The sequence below is a fragment of the Notamacropus eugenii genome, chromosome 7 (genome assembly GCF_028372415.1).
Source record: "Notamacropus eugenii isolate mMacEug1 chromosome 7, mMacEug1.pri_v2, whole genome shotgun sequence".
Lineage (NCBI taxonomy): Eukaryota > Metazoa > Chordata > Mammalia > Diprotodontia > Macropodidae > Notamacropus > Notamacropus eugenii.
Window position 1 is genome coordinate 55833982 of NC_092878.1, and position 26064 is coordinate 55860045.

The 26064-nt window shown below is 39.5% G+C and overlaps 1 protein-coding gene across 15 annotated transcripts in view; it reads right to left on the reverse strand.

Moving 5' to 3' along the window:
- The window catches only part of LOC140514443 (TP53-binding protein 1-like), a 131070-nt gene that overhangs the window by 27222 nt on the left and 77784 nt on the right, over window positions 1-26064 (reverse strand). For 13 of the 15 annotated variants that reach the window (XR_011970628.1, XR_011970629.1, XR_011970630.1 and 10 more), the window contains 4 exons: window positions 24494-24551; window positions 22374-22466; window positions 6430-6940; window positions 191-343 (listed from right to left, as the gene is read on the reverse strand). Coding sequence is in view for 11 of the 15 variants with exons in the window: in XM_072624814.1 (XP_072480915.1) it covers window positions 191-343; window positions 6430-6940; window positions 22374-22466; window positions 24494-24551 (815 nt within the window). In the remaining 4 variants the exon portion in view is untranslated. The remainder of the gene's footprint in view (window positions 1-190; window positions 344-6429; window positions 6941-22373; window positions 22467-24493; window positions 24552-26064) is intronic. The other 2 variants (XM_072624816.1, XM_072624821.1) reach the window with 1 other exon arrangement.

The following is a 26064-nucleotide window of genomic DNA, read 5'->3' on the forward strand; positions in this document are numbered from 1 at the left end:
CATTAACTTTTAGCTCGTGCGGAGGTCTCGGAGCTACTTCACCCTTTTACTTTCTGATATAAAACATACAGAAAACAAAGCATCAACAGCTGGATAATGGGGACATAGGGAAAAGATAGAATGGTCACAAGAAACCCAAGGTACCATTCTGTTGAGTGAAATTTGTCACTTAAATCTAGTATATTATTACCTCAGTCACCTTTCGATCCACTTCTGTGCCATCTACATAATATACATCAGTGATAACACGTGTAATGAGTGTGCGCACTTCACGTATAGTTCTCATGTGACGACGCAAGACCTGGCCAGGTGGGGGCTGAGGCAAGTCAAATTCTTCTTCTCCCTATAATGTTTAAACAGTAGAACAGATAATTTACACACTAATACAAATGGATAGAACTATAACCCAACCAATTCAAAATGACACAATTGATGGGTTTCATGAAATCAGAATGCAGTAAAACTACGTGAATTAATTACAGCTGGAAACGGATACAAGATTTCTTGCAGTGGTGAAACATTCAGTACATAATCTACTTAACAGACATGCCGTGAATGTATTACGCCTAAAACCTGGGTTGATGTCTACAAACAAATTTTGAACAAATGAGAATCCTGTTTATAGCTCTATCATAAAGAAAAATAATTTATTAATTCAAATAAAACCTTGTGCCTTTATGAAGGCTAAACGTGAAAACACCAAGTGAAACTTGGCTCATACTACAATATAAAACATACAATTTTTTTTCCATCCAATTCTGTGCTTTTATCAATGTAGAGAATTCCTGGTACCCAATCCTCCCACACTCACATGCACAGTTGTACCTTGCCATTTATATTCTCAGAGAGTTGTCTGAGGCACGGAGAGATAAAAGGACTTGTTTGAGGTCGCATGGCTGGTACGTGTCAGAGGCAACTCTAACCCAGGCTTACCTGACTCCAATGCCAGTCTTCTACGTACTAATGTCATGTTATTTTTATTAAAAAAATGTTTATTTCTTTTTATTTAATTTTTCTCATTCTACTATGAACTGCTGACACATGAAGTGTTGGTTCTAGAGAAAAAAACCTTCCCCTCAATTGTCACCATTCATTTAGTTTGTCTCCCATATGAAATCTCCAGTGTGGAATGAGTCTTATACTTAGGCAGAAGGACTTTATAAGGTGTCTTTCTAATATGAATTCTGTGATGGGAAATAAGGTCTTGGTAGAGCTGTAAAAAGAGTCAACTTTGAAGTCAAATAACCTAGGTCTGACAACACTAGGTATATTTTAAGGCATTTTATCTGTTAGCTTCAGTTTCCTTACGTGTAAGGGGACTAGATGACCTCTGAGCTTTCTTTCCAGCTGTAAACCCTTGATATTTCCCACATTAAAGCTTCTTTCAAGGACGAATCCTAATAGCTTGTAAGTTGCAACCTCTGATGTACATTTGGCAAAACTCCTATTTTATAAGGAGCTACAAAAACTAAAGAATTCAAACAAATAAATTAATCTTCAATATAAACATCACATTATTTCATACTAATAGTCATTTCCTCTACAACATCTCATGTTTATTATCCCATCCTTCCCACTTGCACAGCTTACTTAAACCCTCATCATCCCTCACTAGGACTCTTCCATCAGTCTCCTGACTGGCCTCCCTACCTTGCTCCATTCTCAGACATCCTCCACAGAGCTGTCAACATGATTTTTTCATAAAGCGCAGTTCCAATCCTGTTACCATCTCTCCCTCTGACAGCCAGCATACACCTCAATAAACTCCAACAGCTTCCTATAATCTCCAGGACCAAATAGAAACTCTTCTGTTTGGCATTTAAGGCTCTCTGCAACCTGGTCCCAGCTTAGCTTTCTGTATTACATATCACTCCCCTCCACATGCTTTAAAGTACAGTTAAACTGGCCTTCTCTCTGCTCCTCAAACTTGACACTGGATTTCCGACTCCCATGTCTTTGCACTGACTGTTCTGCCCACCTCTCACCCCTCCACTTCTTAGAATTCATGGTATCCATACAAAACTAAGCTCAAGCACCACTTTTTGCATGAATCTTATCCCAGTCCCTCCAGCTAATAGCACTTTCCCGACCAAGGTTACCTTGTATTTCTTTTGCAATAACCTATTTACGTACAAGTTATGTTCTCCATTAGAATGCAAGCTACTTGTGAGCACAGACCGTCTTTGTCCCAGTATTTCTAGCTCCTAGTACGGTGCCTGCCTGACATAGCGAAGGCATATCAATGCTTGCTGACTGAGCAAATGCTTGTTCAGAACGGTTCACCCTGGCTAGCACTGCTTTAAAGTTAAAAGGATTACACATATCTCTTCAGCTACTCTGAACAAGCATTCATAATATATTCTTTTGCTGCTACTGCTGAAAATGAACTTACTTGCCATGAGGAAAATATGTGGGATGAAATAAATTCATATTTTCTACATTTCATACCTGAAGTGGGGAAAATATGTTAATAAAAAGCTATCACATGAAAACGGGTCTCTAAGAAATCTAAGACAGATTCCAACACAAACACTGAAATTTAAATATATTATTACTCATAAATAGGTACTAGGTAAGAGATTATATTGACAACAGCTGGCAGTTATTATCTCACATTATCTCATCTGATCTTCACAGCCACTGTAGGAGGCAGCTCCTATGATCATCCCCATTCTACATAAACAAGGTTAAGGGACCGGCTTGTATTCACACAGGCACCAAACATCTGAAGCAAGATCTGAACTAATTTTACCGGGACTCACATCTTAAATCTTAAATTTGTCCTAAAAATCAATTACTAGACATTATTGCCTAAATAAATTCCAGGTTCAGGACTCCATACGCAGCTTACATTTTATATGGAGATTACACCTTTAAGAAGTGAAGAGCCACGCCGCTTGGGCGATCATTTTAGACTCTTCAGATCTTAGGGGCCCTGGGTGGGGCTGGGGCCAACTCCTCTCCTTTTACAATGGAAAGTTAACATCTCTTCTCTGAGCACCTCCAGTTCAGATTAGATTCTTAAGAAGTCCTTCTGTAATGACTGGATTTTAAAAGGAGAAAAAAGGGGGGGAGGGCGGGGGGCGCCAAGAGGTTTTATTTTGCCTTAAAATTCCTAGTCTCCATTATCTTTGTCCCTTATCTTCCACCCCCCCCCCCCCAAAATCTGAAGTTCCTATAACAGATTAGCTTACAAATACAAATTTGGGAGGTAGGTCTTTCAAAAATCATGCAAAAGTCATACAATAAATATTTTCTTCTGTTGAGAACAACTTACAGTTTATCACAAAACCCTCATGAACGTGAGTGGCAACAATGACAAGACCTCAAACCAAGGTCTTTTCACATTTAGCCATAAGCTTCCTTTCACATACTTCTGTAAATATGCTTGCTCCATAGCATAAACCAATTTTAGTTAACAAAACAACTTCTAATATAACTACATTTAGATTTACTTAAAAATTTAAACTATTTAAGTTGACTTGAAACTTTAAATGCACCATTATCATTCAGCTGAATGCATTTCCACATCCCTTCAATAAATCTACCATGTGGGCACAGTCTTCTTACCCTGATTAGATAAAGTCACCTTAAATTCGACTGAGATATTTACTAAAGCAATGTAAGTGGTTTTTCTCTCTCCTCAGATCTCTCAATCCCATGACTCAGACTGTCTGGTTCCTTCACATCTATAACTTCCTGTACTAGAATCCCCTTCGAGCTTTAAGCAAAGAAGCTAACTCTACCATTACGTTGTGGACATCAGTATTTTCATCGCTTACTTATCAAATTTCTATCCCATCCTTTTTAAAACCCCAATTGTACTGAAGTGATATTACGCCTAACACATACCCATCTTCATACCTTTTACAATCATAAATGCCAGGTAACAATCCTGAGAGGAAGACCATTTTCAGATGCTGCTTATTATTCCTTCAGGACAAATTTTAACTTGAAATCATATCAAACCTGAATTTCGTAATCACTGATGATAAACATCTTTTATAATCAAACACTTGTGCTACTTACAAGAAAAAAACCGTGTGGGATGGCAAGACCCCTACTCAAACTGACTACTCAGAGGCATCTCCAAGTATGAACACAAAGTCCTTTACGTGGTTCTTGCAAGAAGCAGGCGGTCCCTTCACCAGTTTCCTGGAGCAGGGAGGTGTCTTACAAGAGCAGATACAGGATTGTAAAGCTAAAAACCACAAAACTCCCCCCAACTTAACCTTTAACTCTATTGGTTAATGTTTTGAGCAAGTGGCATATTCTCAGAAATTCCCGATGCAAAGAATCGAAAAAGAAACTGAACCAACATTTCCTTTGTTCTGCAAGGGGTTCTGATTGTACAATGTGACAAGGAAATGGGTTAAGCAGACAAGGGGAGATGAGTGGCAAGTGTCTGAAGTTTAGAAACTCAGGCCTAGGGGCTGATCCACTCTAGATGAGAAGTCTTCACTTTGTCCCACTCAGGAGAAGCCAAGTGACAGCCGCATAAAAACAGACGAGTCAGAGATGAAAGAGGAAAGGACAAAAACACTAACGTTGCTTTCTCATGAACAGCTCTCGGAAAAAGACCTGCCCGAGAGGGAGCAGCTTGGTTTTTCACTCATAAATGGGGAGGATGAGGGCAGTGTCAAAGAAGACACTCTTTAAATGCAGAGAACCTTAGTTCCAGGGGCACAATCCAAACCCTGAGGACTACAGGAGCAAATGAGCTTCCACTAAAACAGACTTCAGTCTTACCCACAATGCACAGCCTTCCTTGGCTTTATCAGCACAGAGAAGGCATCAAAAGAGGAAAAGGACATGAGTCAGGGGCAAAGCTGAGACCAGAAGTCAGATCTCCAGACTTTCAGGTGACTGCTCTGCATGTTCGTGAGGAAAGGGACAGCATGGCAGAGCACACAGAAAGCTGGCCCCAAGTCAGGAAGGCCTGTGTTCGAGTGCTGCCTCTGACACCTAAGTCACTTAACTAACTTCCCATGGCCTCCAAGCAACACTCTATGCCTACAAGCTGCAGAACAGCTGCCCACTGGAATTGGTATATTCACTGAAAGTTCCCTATGCCAATGAAACCATGAGTCTAGAATATATTTTAGGTGAGAAAAGAGAAGCAGTAATTAAATTTTTTTGATCTGAACCAATTAGTTCATTTATATAGGGAACATGCAGTGTACAAATTCCCTCCACTCATACAGACCAACAAATCTTTTTTGATTTACAGCTTTAGAGGGTTTCTAAGGATCCTTAGAATCTAAGAGACTTATCCCAAGGTCACTAAGCTAGAATGTGTCACAGACGGGGACTGAACCCAGCTCTTCCTGACTCCAAGGCAGGCTCTCTAACCACCATGCCCACATACAGCCAAAGCTCAAAAAACGGACCCAAATTATTAAGCTGTAAGATTCAACTAACACCTTAAAGATGAAAACAGGGAAACAGGAGGCTGATATGTAACATCTCCTGTGCCTGGACTGATGGACTTAAAGTGGGTTGAAACTACCATCCTCTTAGTGCTAATACGCTGCTTCAGAACATCACCTCTTTATGCAGGCATTTCAAGCACTAAAGTTTTCTTATGACGACTGACAGGACTTTACTCCTTAAGAGGCATCAGTAAATGAAATGAGCTCCACACAGGAGACCCTGGAAAGCACCTGATGAGGGATTTATGATTAGAAAGAAGCCTTTCCAAAACAGATCCAAAGTGAAGAGGGCCATAACTTCTTTACCGAGGTGAACCTAGATCAGTTTCCATCTGTTTTCCTCCCAAGGATCCCACAGCCACCTAAAGAAATCCTGAACATTTATTTTCTGACTTGTGAATCTAACATATCACCTTCTCTCTCCTTAAAACCACCCAATTTTTAGCATGCCATTCATTACATTCTTGAATTTCTTCCTCCGCCCCGACCATCAGCCCCTGATACCTTCCCACCCACTACAAATCTTCACTTCCTAACTTCTCTTCTTATCCTTATTGTGCTCCTCCTCCAACCCCTTCCCACCAACTTTCCGTCCTCCCTCACACTCCATAAAGAGGACTCCTAGGAACTAGACTAAGTCCTGATAGGTGAGGAAGGGACAGGAAGGTATCAAGGGCCACAGTATGAATTATGAAATATTTCATATATGATATGAAATAAAGTGCAGACTGTTCACCTAACCCTCTCTTTCAAGAGAAAGGAGATCTACTTAAACTCAAATACTACTCCGTTTTCCCTGTAACATTACAGATTAGTTATAGCTCTAATATCTCCCACTCCACCTCCATCTCCATTCTTGAGAGACTCCCTGGTGCTCAGTAAGAAACATAGCCCTGTACTGTCAAAGTCTCATCTTCTCCATTGACTAATACATGATTATTAACCAGTAGATCACACAGTTGAGAAGATCCCAGGGAAGGCCCAGGCCTGTTCTTACCTGGCTATGCAAAGAGTCGGTATCATCTCCTGAGACATTTGCAGGTTTCTCAGCATTCCTCCTCTCAGTCTGTACCTTAGCATCTTGTCTCCCAAGGTTCTGGTCAGCCGTGCTGGTCCCCACCTCTACTTGTTCACACGCTCCTTTCGAGGTTTGTGTTGCTACTGAAACAACAGTTGGAGCCCAAAGGGAATGTTCTGTTGTCTGTACTTCTTTGTCACTTGTGCTGGGACAAGTGCTTTCCTCTCGTGTTCCTGGGCTTGCACACAAGACTTTACCGTGTTGATCCCGACTGGTTTGGGATTCTTCCACCACATCCATCTCCACAGTGTCTCCTTTTGGACTGGATGGCACTTGTGTAACAGTCTGTTGTTGTGCGGCTGAGGGAACAGGGGCCTCAACATGAGCAGTGTGCTTGATGGGCTGTTGTTGGCATGGCCAGGGGCTAGGTTCATCCTCCATTTTTTCATCTTCCACTTCTTGAGTGCGTGGGAAATTGAACAAATCCCCCCTGAAACCAACCACACGGAGAGATCGTGTCACAAGTGAACTGGTTTGTCTGAATCAAATCCAAAAGACAAGCCTCCTTACGAGTGCTCCATACCCCCCTTCCATTCCTGTGGTGTTCCCTTAACAGCTGAAGCACACACCATTCCCATTTACCAGGTGAGATTCAAATACATAAAACAGATTCCGCAAACCCGAGTTCCAGTCTTTCCACCAAATAAGAAAATGTGAGTGCCCAGACTACTTCTACCATGTGAAATGCAGAGTGACATTATGACTGTTGTTACTGGTCATTGTGTTTATGGAGTTTTATATCGTGATCTTAACTAGCTGTTCCTGTGAAATAAGAATGATGAATTCACAATTACTTCAACATGACAACACTATTTTTGCAAAATGTTTTTCCATTTTTATAGACAAACTCTCAAAACTATTAGCAAAAGAAAAACAAGAAAACGGAAAAAGTTAATTTCTTATCAGTCAACAACAATGTAAGAATTTACTTTTAAAAAGAAGATAAGTCAAAGCACGATTTTTATGCACAAAGTAATGTTCCTCATACTTTGCTGAGTCTAAATGGACTTCTATCAAGTTTGCTATGGGCTCATACTTCATACGCCAATCAAGATATTTGGGGTTTTTCTTTTATTAGATGACATCGTGAAGAATGGGATGACATGGATCAAGGTCATGAAGAAAAAGCAACCACAGATGGGCTGCCATCTGTGTGGCTGAATAAAATACACTGATAAGAACATAGATCCACTAGAATATTTATGAGTTAATCAGCAGTATTTATCAGTTACTAATTCTTCTATTTTTTGCATTACTAACAAAAAATCTGATGTTTGTTTTTGGGAAAGGAGCCCAATTTAAAAGGTATAAGTTGCAGTTAAGTTACCAGCTCTCTCAGCTACAGTGGTCAAATTGAGAAGCATTGATACTAGGTGCCTAACATGTGCCAGCCACTAAGTCAAGCTCTGAGAACACAGCAAAGGCAAGAACAGTCCCTGTCCGCAAGGCATTCACATCTTGACAGGAGAAAACATGCAAAACAGCTATGTACATTCAAGATATATACAGAGTAAGTTGAGATACAGAGAAATTGTAGTTAAGTCTAGGGAGGCGGTGCAATGGACGTAGTGTTGGACATGGGAGTCAGGAGGACCCAAGTTCGAATCCTGCTTCAGACATTTACCAGATGTGTGACCTGTAAACAGGTCACCTAACCTCTCTACAGAACCTACATCATGGGATTGTCGTGAGGGTTAAATGAGATAATACATAAAGAGTTTGGCAAACCTTAAAGAACTATGTATATGGGGATGGTGGTAGCTGTGGCAACCACTTTTGAATAACTTGGCTCTTCAAAAGCTACAAAGATGCTGTTTTTTATCACTCACGGAACATTTAAACTTTCAATAAAATATTCCTTGTCCATGGTGGAGTTATCATAACAGACCATAACAGATCAAGGTCAAAATGACAAGCGCAGCTGATACAAAACTGGGATCTATGACTGGTACAAAAGTGTAGAGGGTATTAAAAAGAAACATATAGTAAAGATAGCAGAATGTAAAGCACTATCCCTGCATACATGTGTAATACTGCACTAGAGAACAAAGAGACCTCTGCTCACTATCAGGATCAATCAAATCTCCAACTGTATGGGAACACCTGTTAAACTGGAAACTAGACAGCTGATGGATACCTGGATAATGAGCACATTACTTACAGTCAGGTAAATGTAAAAACTTTCAGGGTTCTATATAAGAAGCCCATGGTTTAGCTATTAACGTAAACATCTAGATTAGGTACTATTAGCATGGGGGCTTTCAAAACAAATACTTAAAAACCAAAACGTTCCTAAAAGTTCTTTGTTAAAACAGGAGCTGAACAACAGAAAGAAATTCTCATTTTCTTGAAATAATGAAGAAAGCTATGAAATTAACTGCATATATTTAACAAAATAACAAAATTAGCTTTCTGTTTTAATTATCTGGGATGTTCTAGGTCAAAGTGTTTTGGAGTTAAAAGTAACTAGGACTGCAGGAAATTGCATTTTGGGTATATATTCACAATCTCAAATACACTAACTATGAACTTTATCTGCTTCATTTCAGCAAATAATGATCAGGAATCAATAATAACCAAAATCCTAATGAGAAAACCAAGTTTCAACATTTCCTTAATACTATTTGATATTAATAAAACATGAAAAAGAAATTAGCATATCTTAAAGCTAAACATGTTTGTTAAGATGGTAGAGGCCAAGGAGTACAGTCCTTTGGACGTCTGCTTGTCATTACAGTGGAACACGCCACCTGATCTTCCCTATTTTCAAGTAAAGCTAGATTGTAAGCACCTAATCAAGCTCAGCTCCTTGAATACAAGGCCTACGTTTCACATTTCTTTTTACTCTTCACAGTAGCTGGTACAGGACCTCGCACACAACACTCAGGAAATACCTGCTGGTTTGACGTGAAATAGAAATAGTGTAAATAATAAGTGAGAAAAGTGACCTAACTGTTTCAATAGTTGCATTCATGAGATAAAATGCCATGAAGAGAACTCTTCTTCAGTGGTTCAGTCACCCATTTTCTTCACAGATACTTATTAAGTGGGATTCACACTGCTGTACTATTCCCTCTGGGAAGTTTGGGTACATGGTACAAGAACCATCATTAAGGAACTGCACAGAGATCCGAATCCACGTTATATTACTATTGGTTTGTTTTCTTGTTTTCGTCCTCTACATCTATTTACTTCAACGACCCATGACTATTCAACTCATCTCCCGACAGTATGAAAGACATTTATGTTTGTTTTTTGAGAGGTAGTGAATGGAGATCCACAATTATGCAAACAAATTATATTCTTGGCTTCGCTAAATGGCATAAGTAAATGGGGACATCAGTCTTAATTATTTCTGGCAGCAGCGAAGGAGACTTGAAAAGGTAAATGAAAAACCAGAAATCAGACATTAGGTACACCTGGACAATACGATATTTAAAAACAAGTGAACATCAACCAACGACTAAACACCAAGTGTAATACCTAAACTGTACAAATGGAGGCAGTAATGATTAAAAATAAAATAAAAAGTTTCCTAGTTAATGTCCAATGTAGGTTTTTGCTAATACATTAGTCGTATTTTGACTAAGATCCAAGATGCACTATTCCAACAATGGACTTCAGAGTCTGAAGTTATCTGTTCCAGGACTTAGTTATTTTGGAGAATTGCTCCTATGTATGGCAGAGTGTGTCTTTTTATATATAATAACCTTTCCCATTAATTTGCTGAGATGAGATGGAAGAATTCACATGGACTGTCCTGCTGGCATCCTGAACCCTCAGGCCATCAATTCAAATGATAACTGTCATATTCAACAATGATTCTAGTGAGCCATCAGATCAGAGGTGTAGACAAATCATTATCTAACATAACCAGTATCGCTCTAATTCTGTGCTATATTTAGGTGGGATTTGAAAAATGACATTGTCTTTAGATATCTGTATAACTTGGATAAAATACCTTTGGGACACTCAGCCCCATTCAACTATCAATTTCTCTAACACCAAAAGAATTTTTTGCATCTTAGTACAAAATACTGAAGCCACAAGATGCATGTGCCCTAAATGAACATTACAATTGAGTGCCTAATTTATACAGTGTTTTGTTTTTGTTTTTTAACAAAGGCACTGCATAGAGATTCACAGACTGAAGCTAGAACTCTTCCTGTAACTCTAATGGTATCTCACCTGCATTGCTGCATTCAGGTTTCAGGGCTTTAATATCGGAGGAAAAAAAGGCAGTAAAGACAGCGGGAGCGCCAAATGACGGTTCAAACAAGATGCCACGTCTATTGTTTTCGTGACACTTGCTCGGAGATGTTATAACAGGTTCATTAATACATTAACCTTCGTAATATTCTGATCTTATCGACTGGGAAACTAAAGCCCATGAAAATCAACGAATTCACGTAGGATTCTCCAAGTAAATTAATACTGGAATTATCAAAAATAAGTAAGCTCTTTAACAGCCTCACGGTTTAGCCACATAGACATACTCACCTAAATCTCGGTGTTTAGGAATTCTTAAAGTTGACTTAAAGAAACTATGAAAGCTAATGAAGATATCAATATATATGAGAAAAGATTTTCTGCTCATTAAGTATTAGATTCTCGTCCTAAAGAATATTCTTCCTCGTGTTCTTCTATCCTTAAACATAAGTTCATGACTTCCTAACATTCTTCTACTGCGAACATCTGTGCGGTGTCTAGTCTCTCATGCCTGCCTATTGCTGTCAACACCACCATCCTCTCAAGTCATCCTCAATTTCTCACACTCATACTTAACACACAAGGTCATGATCTTAGATAACTCCCGTCATCTGCCCCCTTTGCTTCTACACGTGTACTGCTGAACAAATGTGTAGAAAATCACACGTGCAATCATTTTGGTTGAGTACACTAAAAATTTATGTTACACAACCTCAGCTGGGCCCTGACTGCTGTTATGCAAATTATTCTTTAACTTTCTTATCAATACACTATCTCACTCTTCACAGCTCTTCCAAATCTTTTCAACCTTCCTCAGATCTCCCATGGCTTCCCCTTTCCCTGCACCCCTAATTGAGAAATTTGCCTCATATTTTCCAGAAAAAACTGGAGTTCACACCAATCCCTCATCCTCATCTCCTATCACTCAGATGTTTTCTACCACTATCTCCCCCTTTGCTGCTATCTCACGTGAAGAAGTGGCTTTACTCCTTACCATGACTAACACCATCTACTCACTCAAGCGATCCTATTCTGTATCATCTCTTTTAACAGGTTGCATCCTTTCTCAGTCTACTGGCTCCTTTCCTACTGTCTAAAAACATGCCAGGTCTCCCCTCATCCTGAAAAAAATCCTCACTTGATCTTTTCATCCTTGATAAATATCATCCTATAATTTCTGCCCTTTAAGGCTAAACTCCTTGAAAAGATCATAGCCAATAGGTGCCTCTACTTCATGTCCTCTCATTCTTAATGGCTTACAATATAGTTTCCAACCTCATCATGACAGTAAAACTGCTCCATTGAAAGTTACAATCAATCTCTTCATTGCCAAATCCAATGGCTTTTTCTCAATTCTCCTTCTCCTAGATCTTTCTGCAGCCTTTGACACTGTTGAACACTCTCTCCTTCTTGATACTTTCTTCTCCCTAGGTTTTTGGGATACCACTCTTTCCTGCTTCTCTTACCTATCTGACCAACTCTTTCTCAAGCTCCTTTGCTGGATCCTCTTCTAGATCAAACTCAGACTGTAGGTGTCCCATAGGGTTCTTGGGCCTTCTTCCATTCTCCCTCTATACTACTTCACCAGTTGATCTCATTAACTCTCATGGACTTAATTATCATCTCTATACAGATTATTTCCAAATCTACCTATCCTGTCATAACCTCTTTGCTGATCTCTAATCTCGCAGCTCCAACTGCCTTACAGACATCTCAAATTGGCTATTCAGTAGACATCTTAAACTAAACACATCTAAAACCAAACTCATCATCTTTCCCTCCAACTCCTCCCCACTCCAAATTTCCTATTACTGTCAAGGGCAGCATCTAGTAATCATCCTGGAATCCTCACTATTTTTCTCCCCTGTCCTCTCCCACGACCAAACTGTGGCCACAGCCTGTCGATTTCACCTTTGCAACATCTCTCAAATACGCCCCCTTCTCTTCTCCTGCCACGGCCAACACCCTGGTGCAGGCCCCCATCGTCTAATGCCTGGATTATTGTGGGTCAGCTTGTCTCAAGTCTCTCCTCACTTCAATCCATTCTCTAACTGGCCACTAAAATGATTTTTTCCAAAGCACAGGTCTGACCATATCACTCCCCTTTCCCTCCCACCCTCATGCCTCTTCCCCCACCTCAAGGAGGTTCCCTATTACCCCCAGGATCAAATACAAAATCCTCTGTTGGATATTCAAAGCTCTTCATAACTCACCATTTTTCTAGTCTCATACCTCACTCTGTTCACATATTCTTCAATCCTAGTTCCACAAACAAGACATTCCCTATCTCTCAGATCTAGGTATTTTGCTCTCCCTTCTCATGTCTACCCAAGGTTTCCTTCACTTCCTTCAAGTCTCAAATAAAATCTCATCTTCCAAAGAATCTCTAATTCTAATGCCTTCCCTCTCTGATGCCCTTTTTATCCTGCATACAGCTTGCTTGTAAGGGGGCAGCCGGGTGGTGCAGTGGATAGAGCACCAGTGCAGGAGTCAGGAGGACCTGAGTTCAAATCTCACCTCAGACACTGGACACTCACTAGCTGTGTGACCTTGGGCAAGTCACTTAACCCCAATTGCCTCATACTGGGTCATCTCCAGTCATTCTGATGAATATCTGGTCACTGGATTCAGACAGCTCTGGAGAAGTGAGGCTGGTGACCTGCACAGCCCTCCCTCACTCAAAACAAAGTCAAGTGCAAGTCATGTCATTATTTCTCTGATGGCATGGTCTTCTTCACAACGAAGGACAAACACACAGCTTCCTTGTACGTATCTGTCTGCTTGCTGTTTACATTACATTGTAAGGGCCTCGAGGGCACAGACTTTCTTTTGCCTTTTTGTATATTCCCAGCGATTAGCACAGTGCTTGGTACGTAAAAAGGCACTTGGTACTTACTGACTGACACGTATTCAAGTCATTACCTCACACTCTTGCAAAAGCCACTGTCAGTAACCCTAGCACAAGTTTCTCCCCTTCCAGTCTATCCTCCACTCAGCTGATCTTTCTAAAGGACAAAACTGACTACATCAGTTTCCTACTTAATATTTTCTAGTGGCTCCCTATTACTGCCTACAAGATGCCACAAAAATCTGGTGTCTAGTTTTTAAAGCCCTCCACAGCCTAACCAGCGCCTTCCTAGACTTACAGGATACATGTATCCTTCTTCACATATTCAAGCACACTGTGACACTGGTCTCCTTGTTTTTCCTCAGACATGACACAATCTTGACGCTATGCCTTCTCAACAGCGTTCCTGCTTGCCTAGAATGTTCTCCTGTCTCACTTCTGTGTACTGGTTTACGTGGCCTCCTTTAAGTCTCTGCTCAGGCCCCATCTTCTTCAAAAGGACTTTCCTGGTCTCCTTCTCCTTCCCTCTGTCACCCACTCTAGTGCATTCCCTCCCATCTACACTGTGTGCGTAGATACACACATACGTACTTGTGCATATACATTCATACACGTTATACACACATAGTTGTTTTAATATTGTCTTTTCCAGTACAATGTGAACTCTTAGTAGGCATGAATTGTATTTTTTGTCGTCCTTTATAATCCCAAAGATCAGCACAGTGCCCAGTACATATTCAGTGCTTAATAAATGCTTATTAATGATGATGATTCAAACTGCAATTTCTTTTTGATAAGTACTACTATGTTAATTTCATTTTTCAGGCTCAAAAACTGAGCTCTCCAGTGGTAAAATTAGACAAAGCGAAATTCCATACTTGTGAATTTTTAGTAAAAACTAGACATACACTCTGAATGCTATAAAAATGGACAGTTTTTTTCAAAGCAAGTAATCCTGCCACCACTTAAAGAGACAGAGACAGATGCAGGGTGACAGAATGTTTCTGAAGGATAAGAAACAAATCCCAGCAAAACCAAATGTACTGTTCTGAGGAATAAGACTCTCGGAAGTATTCCTACTTGAAATCAAAGGATGCAGAACATACACGTCTCTGAAGATACTATAAAACAAACAAAAAAAATCTAGAGGAGCTAAAAGCAATGAAAACATATTCATTTCAATGCTCACATAGCAGCTCTAGTTTCAGTAACCAAACAATCAAAAATATAGCATCCAAATGAATTCTCTACTTTCTGGGGAGGATGGCCTAGAATGAGACGTTGAATGTTCACATGATTCTTCAAGTTTTTTATACCTGAGTTGCTGGGTACTTCTTTTTCAAAGAAAGGCACTATATAAGAGAGAGGATACAATAACTAATTGAATTAAATCTATATTTAAGTCCTCATTTGGGCTAGTTCCCATGAAGGATACAAATACAAACAAATTATTTTCTGTGAACGCAGAGCGCTTAAAATCAAGTAGGGGAAATAAGGGATGTATACAATCATAATGAAAACAAAATGTGATAAGGAGAACTTCAGGCAAAATGTTAGAGGAGCAAAGTAGAAGGAAAAATTTTTATAGCTGGGGATCAAGAAGACTTCGTAGAAAAGATGGCATGTGAACTAGACTCCCAAGAAAGGATAAAACTGTGATGGGTGGGAATGCGAGAAAGGGAGAAATTTCAATTAGGCCAGCTTGATTGCAATACAGGGTTCAATAAGACAATAGTGATAGGTTGGGAATAAAAAGTCAAGGACCTCTAATGCTTTAATACGAAGTCTATGACTTGTTCTATGAATAATTAATTCTTGTAAAAGGTTTCTGAACAGAGGAATGACAATTAGAACCATGCCTTGGATCTGCTATCACCGGGCTAAAGGAGGTAAGTAGGGAAGAGCTAAGGAGGCCGTTATAACAGCGCAGGGCCATGGTACAAAGAACCTTCGATGGAATGGAAAGCAAGATGATGCAGACACAGAACTGAGAGGAACTGACAAAATGATAGGTTGTGGATGAGCAGAAGGAATCACAGAACCTGAGCTGGAAGACACTTCTCAGCAATCATTTAGGAGACCAACCCAAGTCTGAAAATAATTCTCTTTATAACATACTTGGCAAATGATCATTCAGTTTTTGCTTAATGATCTCTAATAAGAGGAAACATACTACTGTGTTCGAAGACAGTCCATATTATTAAATAATTTTTATTTTCTAGTTTAAATCTCATTTTTTTTGGGGGGGGGAGCAACATCTACACATTGTCCCTAGGTAGTTCTACTTTCTGGGCTAAATAGAACAAGTCCCATACAGCTTAACAGTGCAAATGCTTCAAATATTCGAAGACACTTATCATGTCCTCCGTGAGTCTCCTCTTTTCCAAGGTAAACATCCTCAGTCCCCTCAACTGATATGGTGCCCATAAGTTTATTAATAGGGGTAGGGACTGTTTCTATGGTTTCACTAGTTCAGGCAACTGCCAGGAAAGGAAAATGCTTTGAACTACATAAATCTGCATCTTTTCCGTGATTTACAGTCTTCACAAAATGGTCTAGAGCATTAAAAGAGTGATTTGCCCAGCGTCCACAGAGGTGGTCTTAAACCCTGTTATTCCTGGTTTCAAGGATAGTTCACTATCCAGTATGCTAAAAATATTTCTCAGTTTACCAACATCCTTCCAAAAACATGACACTCATATTTGAACACATCATTTCTAAATGTAGGCTGATGACCAGAAGAGAGGACAACAGGACTCTAACTCCTTACTTTTAGAAATGGCATCTCTTTTAATGAAGTCTAAGACTCCATTAATTTTCATGGCTTTTATGTCACAATGCTGAATCATACTGTAGTTTTTTGAATCCTCTTACGAAGTGGGAAAAATGAGGGATGACACATAGAGAGCCAGACTGCTCCATTGGAATCCTCAAGATGTAGGGACCAAGGGAAGAATGCCTCCAGAATGTGGGATAGAACTCCTATGGTGAACTTCTAGGAGGACTTGGATAAAAATAGGCAAACATGAATAGGTTGAGATATGAAGTGAAGGAACTCCCAAACTGATGACATCACAGGTCTATTTAAATATCTAAGAATACTGATTAAGAGTAAGACTCCTAGATATTTTTTTGATGAACTGGTATCTAGCCATGTCTCCTCCATCTTGGACCTAAGAAGCTGAGAGTAAGACGTGGTATTTGGTCCTATTACACTTCCTCTTATAATTTTAGCTCTTGACCCTTCTTCAGTGTATCCCTTCTGATGCAAAGTATATTGAACAGAACCAGGAGAACATTGTCCACAGTAACAGCAACGTTGTACGATGATCAGCTGGTATGACGTAGCTATTCTCAGCAGGACAATGACAATTCCTAATGATTTATGATGAAAAATGCTTTCCATCTCCAGAGAAAAAACTGATGGAGTCTGAATGCAGACCGAAGCATGCTTATTTCCAGCATGAATTTTCTTGTTTTCTAGTATGATACACTAATATGGAAACATGCTTTGCATGACTGTTCACGCATAACCATTATCAAATCGCTTGCCTCCTCAATGAAGGGGGTGGAGAGGGAGAGAGGCAGAGAACTTGAAACTCAAAACTTTAAAAAACGAATGCTAAACATTGTTTTTCCGTGTAATTGAGAAAATATAGTATGTACTATTGTGCTATATAAGAAATGATAAAGTGAATGGTTTCAGGGAAACCTGAGAAGACTTGTATAAAATGATGTAAAGAAAACAAGACCCGAACAACTTATACAATGAAAACATTACCATACGGACAAACAACTCTGACAGACTTACGGATTCAGATCAACGCAATGACCAGCCACGACTCCAGAGAACTAATAATGAAACACAAGCAGTGAAGGGTGAACAGGCGAAAGGCTCCAAGTGCGCGAGGAAACACACCCGTGTTCTCCCCTTCTGCGGGCCGTGCCTAATTCATCTGCTTTGTTTATCTCGTTCTGCAGCTCATTTTTAAGGGGGATGTTAATTTCATTCTCAAGAGGAATGGGGGAAGAAGGAGAGGGGAAACAGGCAGGACGTGGATTTTTGCTGAATCAAAAAAATAAATTTAATTTTAAAAAGACAGAAAAGCAACTTCAAAGAAATAAAAGAGTCTATTTATAGGGGTTAGCAGGCAAGGTAGGTAAAAGGATGGATAATGGCCATCTATGACAGCTAGCAAGATAAGACTTCACAGGTCAGACAGAATAACGACAGGCAAAGGATTTGGATTTTACCTGAGAGTAGATTAAGCTTTATTATCCTGAGTCTCTTTAACCTTGGTGGGGCTCTAATGTGTGGCAGGAGACAGCTGGGTGGTCTTCTAAAGGGTAGTTATGGGCTTTGTCCCTTATGGCTTTCAGCTGGTAGCCATTATATAAGATTGAAGCAGCTAGGTGGTGCAGTGGATAGAGCACCAGTGTAGGAGTCAGGAGGACCTGAGTTCAAATCTCACCTCAGTAACTGGACACTCACTAGCTGTGTGACCTTGGGCAAGTCACTTAACCCCAATTGCCTCATCCTGGGTCATCTCCAGTCATCCTGATGAATATCTGGTCACTGGACTCAGATGGCTCCAGAGGAAAAGTGAGGCTGGTGACCTGCACAGCCCTCCCTCACTCAAAACAAAGTCATTATTTCTCTGATAGCACGGTCTTCTTTGGAAACGAAGGATGAACACACACTGGCTATCTGATCAGGACAGAAGTTCTCAGATACAGTTATAGGTCACAGTTTTTCAAACTATGGAGTTAACCTTCTTGGGAAAGCACAAGACCCTCCGGAGGGTAGGGGCATGAAGCAAATGCCAAAAGTTATTGAATTTGTCCAAGTACAACTCCTTTACAAATACACGCATCCCAAGAGATCATAAAAATGGGAAAGGGTCCCACATGTACAAAAATATTTATAGCAGCACTCTTTGTAGTTGCCAAAAACTGGAAGTCAAGGGGATGTCCATCAATTGGGGAATGGCTGAATAAATTATGGTATATGAATGTAATGGAGTACTATTGTGCCATAAGAAATGATGAACAAGAAGACTTCAGAGAGGCCTGGAAGGACTTATATGACCTGATGCTGAGTGAAAGGAGCAGAACCAGGAGAACTTTGTGCACAGCAACGACCACAGTGTGCGAGAGTTTTTTCTGGTAGACTTGGAATTTCGTAATAACGCAAGAACTTCTTAAAAAAAAAAAAATTCCAGTGGTGGTTCTCAAGGCAAAATGCCTTCCACACTCAGAGAAAGAAATATGGAAGTCATTCGCAGAATGTAGCAGATCATGTTTGTGTATGTGTATGTTTTTGTGTATCATGTTTTGATTTGTGATATGATTTCTTTCATTTATTTTAGTCTGACTACATAGCATGACTATGGTGAAAATATACTCAATAGGAAAGTATATGTAGAACCTATACAGAATTGTATGCAGTCGTGGGGAGGGAGGGGGGTAGTGGGGGTAGGTGTGGGGGGATAAAATCTCAATTGTATGGCAGTGATTGTTAAACATTAAAAAATAAAAAAATAAAAAACAAATACACACACCCTTTTCAATGAAAATAAAGTTCAAGTGAAAATCCATAAAAACAATTCACTAACATTCAGACCCACTCCAACCGACAGTAAATGCACTGAAGTGATTACATAAAATGATACTGGCAAACCAGACCAAATTGGGGTTAGTGTCTGTCAGATCTTGACAGAGGCTTGGCAGATCTCCCACGTGCACTGCCAACAGATAAAGGATGACGATACATAAGAGCTGTGTCACTGTGCTGGTTGCTGTACACGAACTTTGAAGGTATAATGTTAAGTTAAATCAACTACATGTAAAAATGAAAAGTTTCATAATATTAAAAAAAAGTTTATGGAGACTGAGCCGTGTCAAAATGAATCTGGCTCTCTGACATCAAGGTTAACAATACCAATGTGCTACACCTACACACATGTTTGGAACACTGCCTCAGCAAATCATTAATCAACAACCACTTGTTAAGCATCACTACAAGCTATTCATTATATGAGACAGTTGGGACACCCGTACAAAGGATGAAAACAACTCTTCCTGCAAAGAGTTTGCCTTCTAAAGAGGAGACAGTGGAGAGTATCTCAAAAGGCTTAGTGCAGTTTCAAGCTACAAAAGCTCAAAACTGCACTAAGACTTTTGGGATACCTGGTACATATAAGTATCCAAAGCATAAATATAAAATGAATAAAAGCAAATATATAAAAATTAATTAAATGTAAGATTTGGGAAAGAGAGAATTAGTAGTTGGGGAGATCAGGAAAAGCTTCATACAGAAAGGACTGCATGAGCTGCATCTCATAGAAAAAGGACTCCCTGAGGCAAAGGTGAGAAGAGAATGCATTCCAGGTATGAAAAATATCTAATGTAAAAAAGGAACAGAGATGGGGGATGAAATATCATTTGGACTGTAGAGTACAGGAAGGAAGAGTGAAGTCCACTGAAGCTGGAAAGACAGATTGGGACCAGGCTGTAAAGGGCTTTAAAAATTAAATAGGGTTCCCCAATTAATAAATGGTCAAAGGACATGAACAGGCAGTCTTCAGAGGAAGAAATTAAAGCTATCTATAGTCATATGAAAAAAATGCTCTAAATCACTATTGATCAGAGAAATGCAAATCAAAACAGTTCTGAGATACCACATCACATCTATCAGGTTGGCTAACGTGACAGAACAGGAAGATGATAAATGGTGGAGCAGATGTGGGAGAGCTGGAACACTAATTCATTGTTGGTGGAGCTGTGAGCTGATCCAACCATTCTGGAGAGCAGTTTGGAACTATGCCCAAAGGGCTACAAAAATGTGCATACCCTTTGACCTAACAATATCACTTCTAGGACTGTATCCCAAAGAGATCATAAAAATGGGAAAGATTCCCACATGTACAAAAATATTTATAGCAGCTCTCTCTGAGGTGGCCAAAAACTGGAAATCAAGGGGATGTCCATCAATTGGGGAATGGCTGAACAAATTGTGGTGTATGAATGTAACGGAATACTATTGTGCTATGAGAAATGATGAACCGAAAGACTACAGAGAGGCCTGGAAAGATTTATATGAACTGACACTGAGTGAAAGCAGCAGAACCGGGAGAACTTTGTACATAGTAAAAACCACAGCGTGTGAGGAATTTTTCTGATAGACTTAGCCCTTCACAGCAATGTAAGACCTAAAACATTCCCAAAGGACTCGAGGCAAAATGCCATCCACATCCAAAAAAGAATTATAGAATTGGAATGCAGAACGAAGCAGAATATTTTCTCTTGTGTTATGTTTTGTTTTGCTTTGTTTTCTCATTCATTTTAATTCCCCTATGCAACATGACTAATGTAAAAATCTGCTTAACAACAACGTATATATAGAAACCATATAAGATTGCATGGCATCTTGGGAAGGAAGGGGAAAGGGAGGGGGAGAAAAATCTAAGACTCATGGAAGTGATTGTAGAAAACTAAAAATAAATAAATTTTAAAAACAAATTATAAGAAACTAAACAGGGGTTTATATTTGCTCTTAGAAGCAAGACACCTGAAAAAGTAGGGGAATTACAATCAGATCTGAGCTTAAGAAAAATTACTTTCGCATCAGTGTGCACAGGACGCACTGGAATGGAGAAAAGAAAGACTTGGGCCACAGAAGCCAGGATGTTATTGACAAGATGTGACAAATGGTTGGTTATGTGAGGCGAATAAAGGTAAGAAAGTTCAGAATAATGTTGAGGTTACAAACCTAGAAGACAGAAAAGATGATAGTATCTTCAAAAAAAAAGAGGGAAGTTTGGAAAAAGGGGATGGGTTTGGGAGTTCAGTTTTGGACATGCTGAATTTGAGGTGTCAATGAGATATCCAGTCGGAAATGTCCAATATACAACTGGTAACGTGGGACTGAAACTCAGGGGAAAGACTGGGTCTGGATATGTAGTTCTGGCAGTCATCTATATATGGATGATAGTTAAACCCATGGGAATTAATGAAGTTACCAAAAGAAAAAGTACAGGAGGAAAAGGAAAAAGGACCTAGGACAGAAGTTTGGGGAACCCCCATAGGTAAGACAGGAAAGGAAACTGAGGAGTGGTCAGACAGGTGGGAGGAGAACCAGCAGAGTGTGGTATCATGAAAACCCATACAGAACACAGTATCCAGCAGGAAAGGGTGATCAATAACGTCAAGTGCAGCAGAGGTCAAGGATAAGGACAGAGACGACCTTCAGATCTGGCAACTAAGAGATTTCTGGTAACTTTAGAGACAGCAGTTTTATGTGAGTGATGAGGTCAAAAGTCAGATTTCAAGGAGTTAAAGTGAGAGGACAGCAAATCGAGGCACCAAGTACAGACAGCTTTTTCAAAGAATTTCACTGAGAAAGGGAAAAGAAATATAGGATGAAAGCTTGAGGGATGGGAGAGAATAGGGAAAGTTTTTTTAAGGATGTGGGTATAGATTTAAGCATGTTGAAAAGCAGGAGGTAAGGAAAAATAGGGAGAGGTTGAATATTCAATAGAGAGAGGAAGACTGAGAATGCCACCTTCTGGAGAAGACAGAACAAAAGATGGGAACAGATGTAAATATAAAGGCCACAGGAAAAAGAAAGGGCCCTTTCTTTTTCAAAGATCATTTTTGAAATAAACAGGATTCAGTCTGGCTTAAATATGCCACAGTCAAATGAAAAACTAAATTGGAAACCACAAAGAGAGAACATAGCAGTTTCTGGCATCAATCAATTTATGACTTAATATGGGAGCAAAGATATTATGAAAATAATGCTTACCTGATAAGATCTGATGGGGTATCACGGCCTTTGGCTTCATCATCCTGCCGGACTTCACAGACACGGCTAAACACAGACACTGTCTTCTGAGAACTAAGGATAACAGAGTAAAGCGATAAGTCTACATTTGTTTGGCGAGAATAAACAACTTTCAATCAGACAACAAGCTTTTACTAAGTGATGACTGTATCAAGCACTGTGCTACATAACAGAAATATCTCTCAGGCACCGCAGGTAAATAACCTTCCTTCACATTTCTTCTCCCATAATTCTTCCCTTGACCCAAGATGCAGCTTTCTTATATGCCTAATGCAGCCTAAGAAAATCTGCATGAGGAAAGTCATCAGGAACAATAACATAATCCCACAATCCCTAGCCCCATGCTATCATCCAACAGCATTTCTGTCCCACTGCAGTGCTCAGCTCTTACTGGCACTATATAATCTTACAAATGGACGAAAATAGCAACACTTCTTCTTGTGTAGGCAGAAGACAGAATGATCCTTCTTCTAAACATAACCTTATGAGAGCTACTGTGTACAGAAACACAGAAACAAAAAAAGAAGCTCAAGTACTCCTGTGTTCAATCTATTTGTAAAGAAACCATATCCCACAATCTAGTTTTTCCTACAGATCAAGATTTTCATCTGTTTGGGTATGCTTTTAAAACAAGATAAACATATACTAATACCATCACCAATAACGCATATTAACAACCACTTCCTTTCATTCCAATCTCTTCCTTTGTTACACTCCCACCCTTGCTCTCTGTCCCACACTCTAAGGTTTTCTCTAACTTTAGAAATAAATTAAATTGTACATGCAGACCAACAATAAGCGACATCTGGAATACAATACCACAACTACAGAGTAAAACAAATGTTTTTTTCTCCACTGTAAGACTATAGATTTATAAAGGGTATTTAGCAGAAAATTCTAAAGTAACATATAAACCACACCCAGAAACATTAAGTTCATTTTACAGGAAGAGATATTAAGTCCAGAGTGATGAAATTCTTTTTTCCAGAATATGTAGTAAACAAGAGGTAGGAACAGGATTGTATCAAAGAACTTGCTCTGTCATGCTTTAAGCAGTGCTACTGGAATTTAATGTTCAGTAGTATTATAGTCAGTAGCAGATGAGACTTTTATACCCTCCGATAGCCACCAGATGGCAAAGCTCTACTACACAGGCTGGAATCTAAAGATACTGTCACCCTCAAGGCATCATAGCAAGAAAGAGCCAAGACCACACGACGCTCCACCACCACCACCACCACCACCACCACCACCACCACAACCACAACCCAGCACAACACAGCTATCAGTCTGGGACACTAACTCCAACGATCTTCTCTAAGAGCCAACAATAACAAGATCAAGAACGATACACCACCAAACTGCAGTTAGTTTGGGACACTCACTAGAAATGATCTCATATAATGTGTGTTCGTCCTTCGTTGCCAAAGAAGACCACGCCATCAGAGAGATAATGACATGACTTGTACTGGACTTTGTTTTGAGCGAGGGAGGCCTGTGCAGGTCACCAGCCTCACTTCTCCTCCAGAGCCATCTGAATCCAGTGACCAGATATTCATCAGGATGACTGGAGATGACCCAGGATGAGGCAATTGGTCAAGGTCACACAGCTCGTGAGTGTCCAGTGTCTGAGGTGAGATTTGAACTCAGGTCCTCCTGACTCCTGCACTGGTGCTCTATCCACTGCACCACCTAGCTGCTTCAATCTTATATAATGGCTACCAGCTGAAAGCCATAAGGGACAAAGCCCATAAGACCCTCTAGAAGACCACCCAGCTGTCTCCTGCCACACATTAGAGCCCCGCCAAGGCTAAAGAGGCTCAGGATGAGGATTCTAATATGATTACTGGAGCAAATTTTTAAAAATTGTTTTTGTCAACATTTTAGTCAAGAATTAGCAGACAAAACACTGGTCTTATAAGAGTATTAATGAAAAAAACTGTGACATTCAATCTTTCCTCCTACAAATCCTTTCTTCTAGGTTTCATTTTAATTTTTTTCTACTATCGATAAATCATCTTTTCCTTCATTACCAGTGGCTCTGTATGAGACTGCTCTGCATAGCAACAAGCTCTGGTTACCTGGCAACAGACTCAGCAACAGCAGTGGATCCATTTTTCTTTTCACCACTTATAGGCTCTGAACAAAAACACAGGCAAGGAGGGAAGGGAGAAAAATAGAGAAATAATCCAGTTAGTATCATACCTAAAAACCTCCTTATTCTTCTACTCTTTCTTCCCCCACTCAGCAGTAGGAAGAAATAGGAATAAAGAATAGGAACAGAAGGAAAAAATCATTAACTATGATTTAACAATACAAGCATTCCCCATTCCTAACAATCCATATCCTCACTGTTGTGAACTAAGTGGACATAACCAAAAATATTATATGAAATTACTTAGCTGCAGGTTCTAAAACTGTCACCTACATATCTCTAAATCAGGGGTCCCTTAACCTGGGGTTTGTTCATTTTTTTTAATATCTACCTTTTTAAAGTTAAATATTTTTAAATTTTAATTTGGCTTCAAATATAAATCATTGTATTTCAATATAATTGGTTTCCTTTGTAATTTACATATTTTATTCTGTGCATTTTAAAATATTATTTTCAGGTGTTCATAAGCTTTACTAGACTGTGCAAAGGATCCATGACACAAACAGGTTAAGAACCTCAGATCTAAATAAAGATAAATTGAGTAATTAAAATAATATTTCACCTTTGTATAATGTTTTAAAGTCTGAAAAGCACTTCACAAATATTAACTTCTCAAATATTATCATCAAAACTAAGCAGCAGAGATGAGGAAGGCGAGGCTCAGAAAGATTGCCTGACATGGCTAAGTTCACTCAACTAGTGTCTGGGGTAGGATTCAGATACAGGTCTTCCTGAATTCCTGACTCCAAGTTCAATGACCTAGCTATTCCGCATTCTGCCTCTCCCTGAGATGGTAGTCATGATACCATAAAAATCATCCACATAGAAACTGGAGTCCCTAAGAACAATAAAACAACTTAGTCATATGAAAAAATGCTCTAAATCATTATTGATTAGAGACACGCAAATTAAAATGACCTTGAAATATCATTTCATACCTATCACATTGGCTAAAATGAATGAAAGGGAAAGCAGCAAATGTTGGAGAGGAGATAGAAAAATTGGGACACTAAGTCATTATTGGTGGAATTGTGAACTGATCTAACCATTGCGGGGAGCAATCTGGAATTGTGCACAGACAGTTATTAAACTGCCTACCCTTTGACCCAGCAATATCACCACTAAGTCTACTTCCAAAGACGACTGGGAAAGAGGAAAAGAACCTCTATGTTCTAAAATATTTATAGCAGCTCTTTTGTGGTGGTAAACAACTGGAAAATGTAGTTACGGTATATGATTTGGATAGAATACTACTAAGCTATGACAAATAACTAGCTCGGTCATCTGAGAAAAACAGGGAAAGACTTGTACGAGATAAGGAGGAGCGAAATGAGCAGATCCAAGAGAATGCTGTATACAGTAACAGCAACAGTTTTAAGAACAACTTTGAGTAAGTTACTTTAACTATTATAAATATCCAAATTCACTACAAAGGACACATGCATCCAGAGAAAGAACTAACAAACAGAAGTATATATAGAATGATTTTATGTTTAT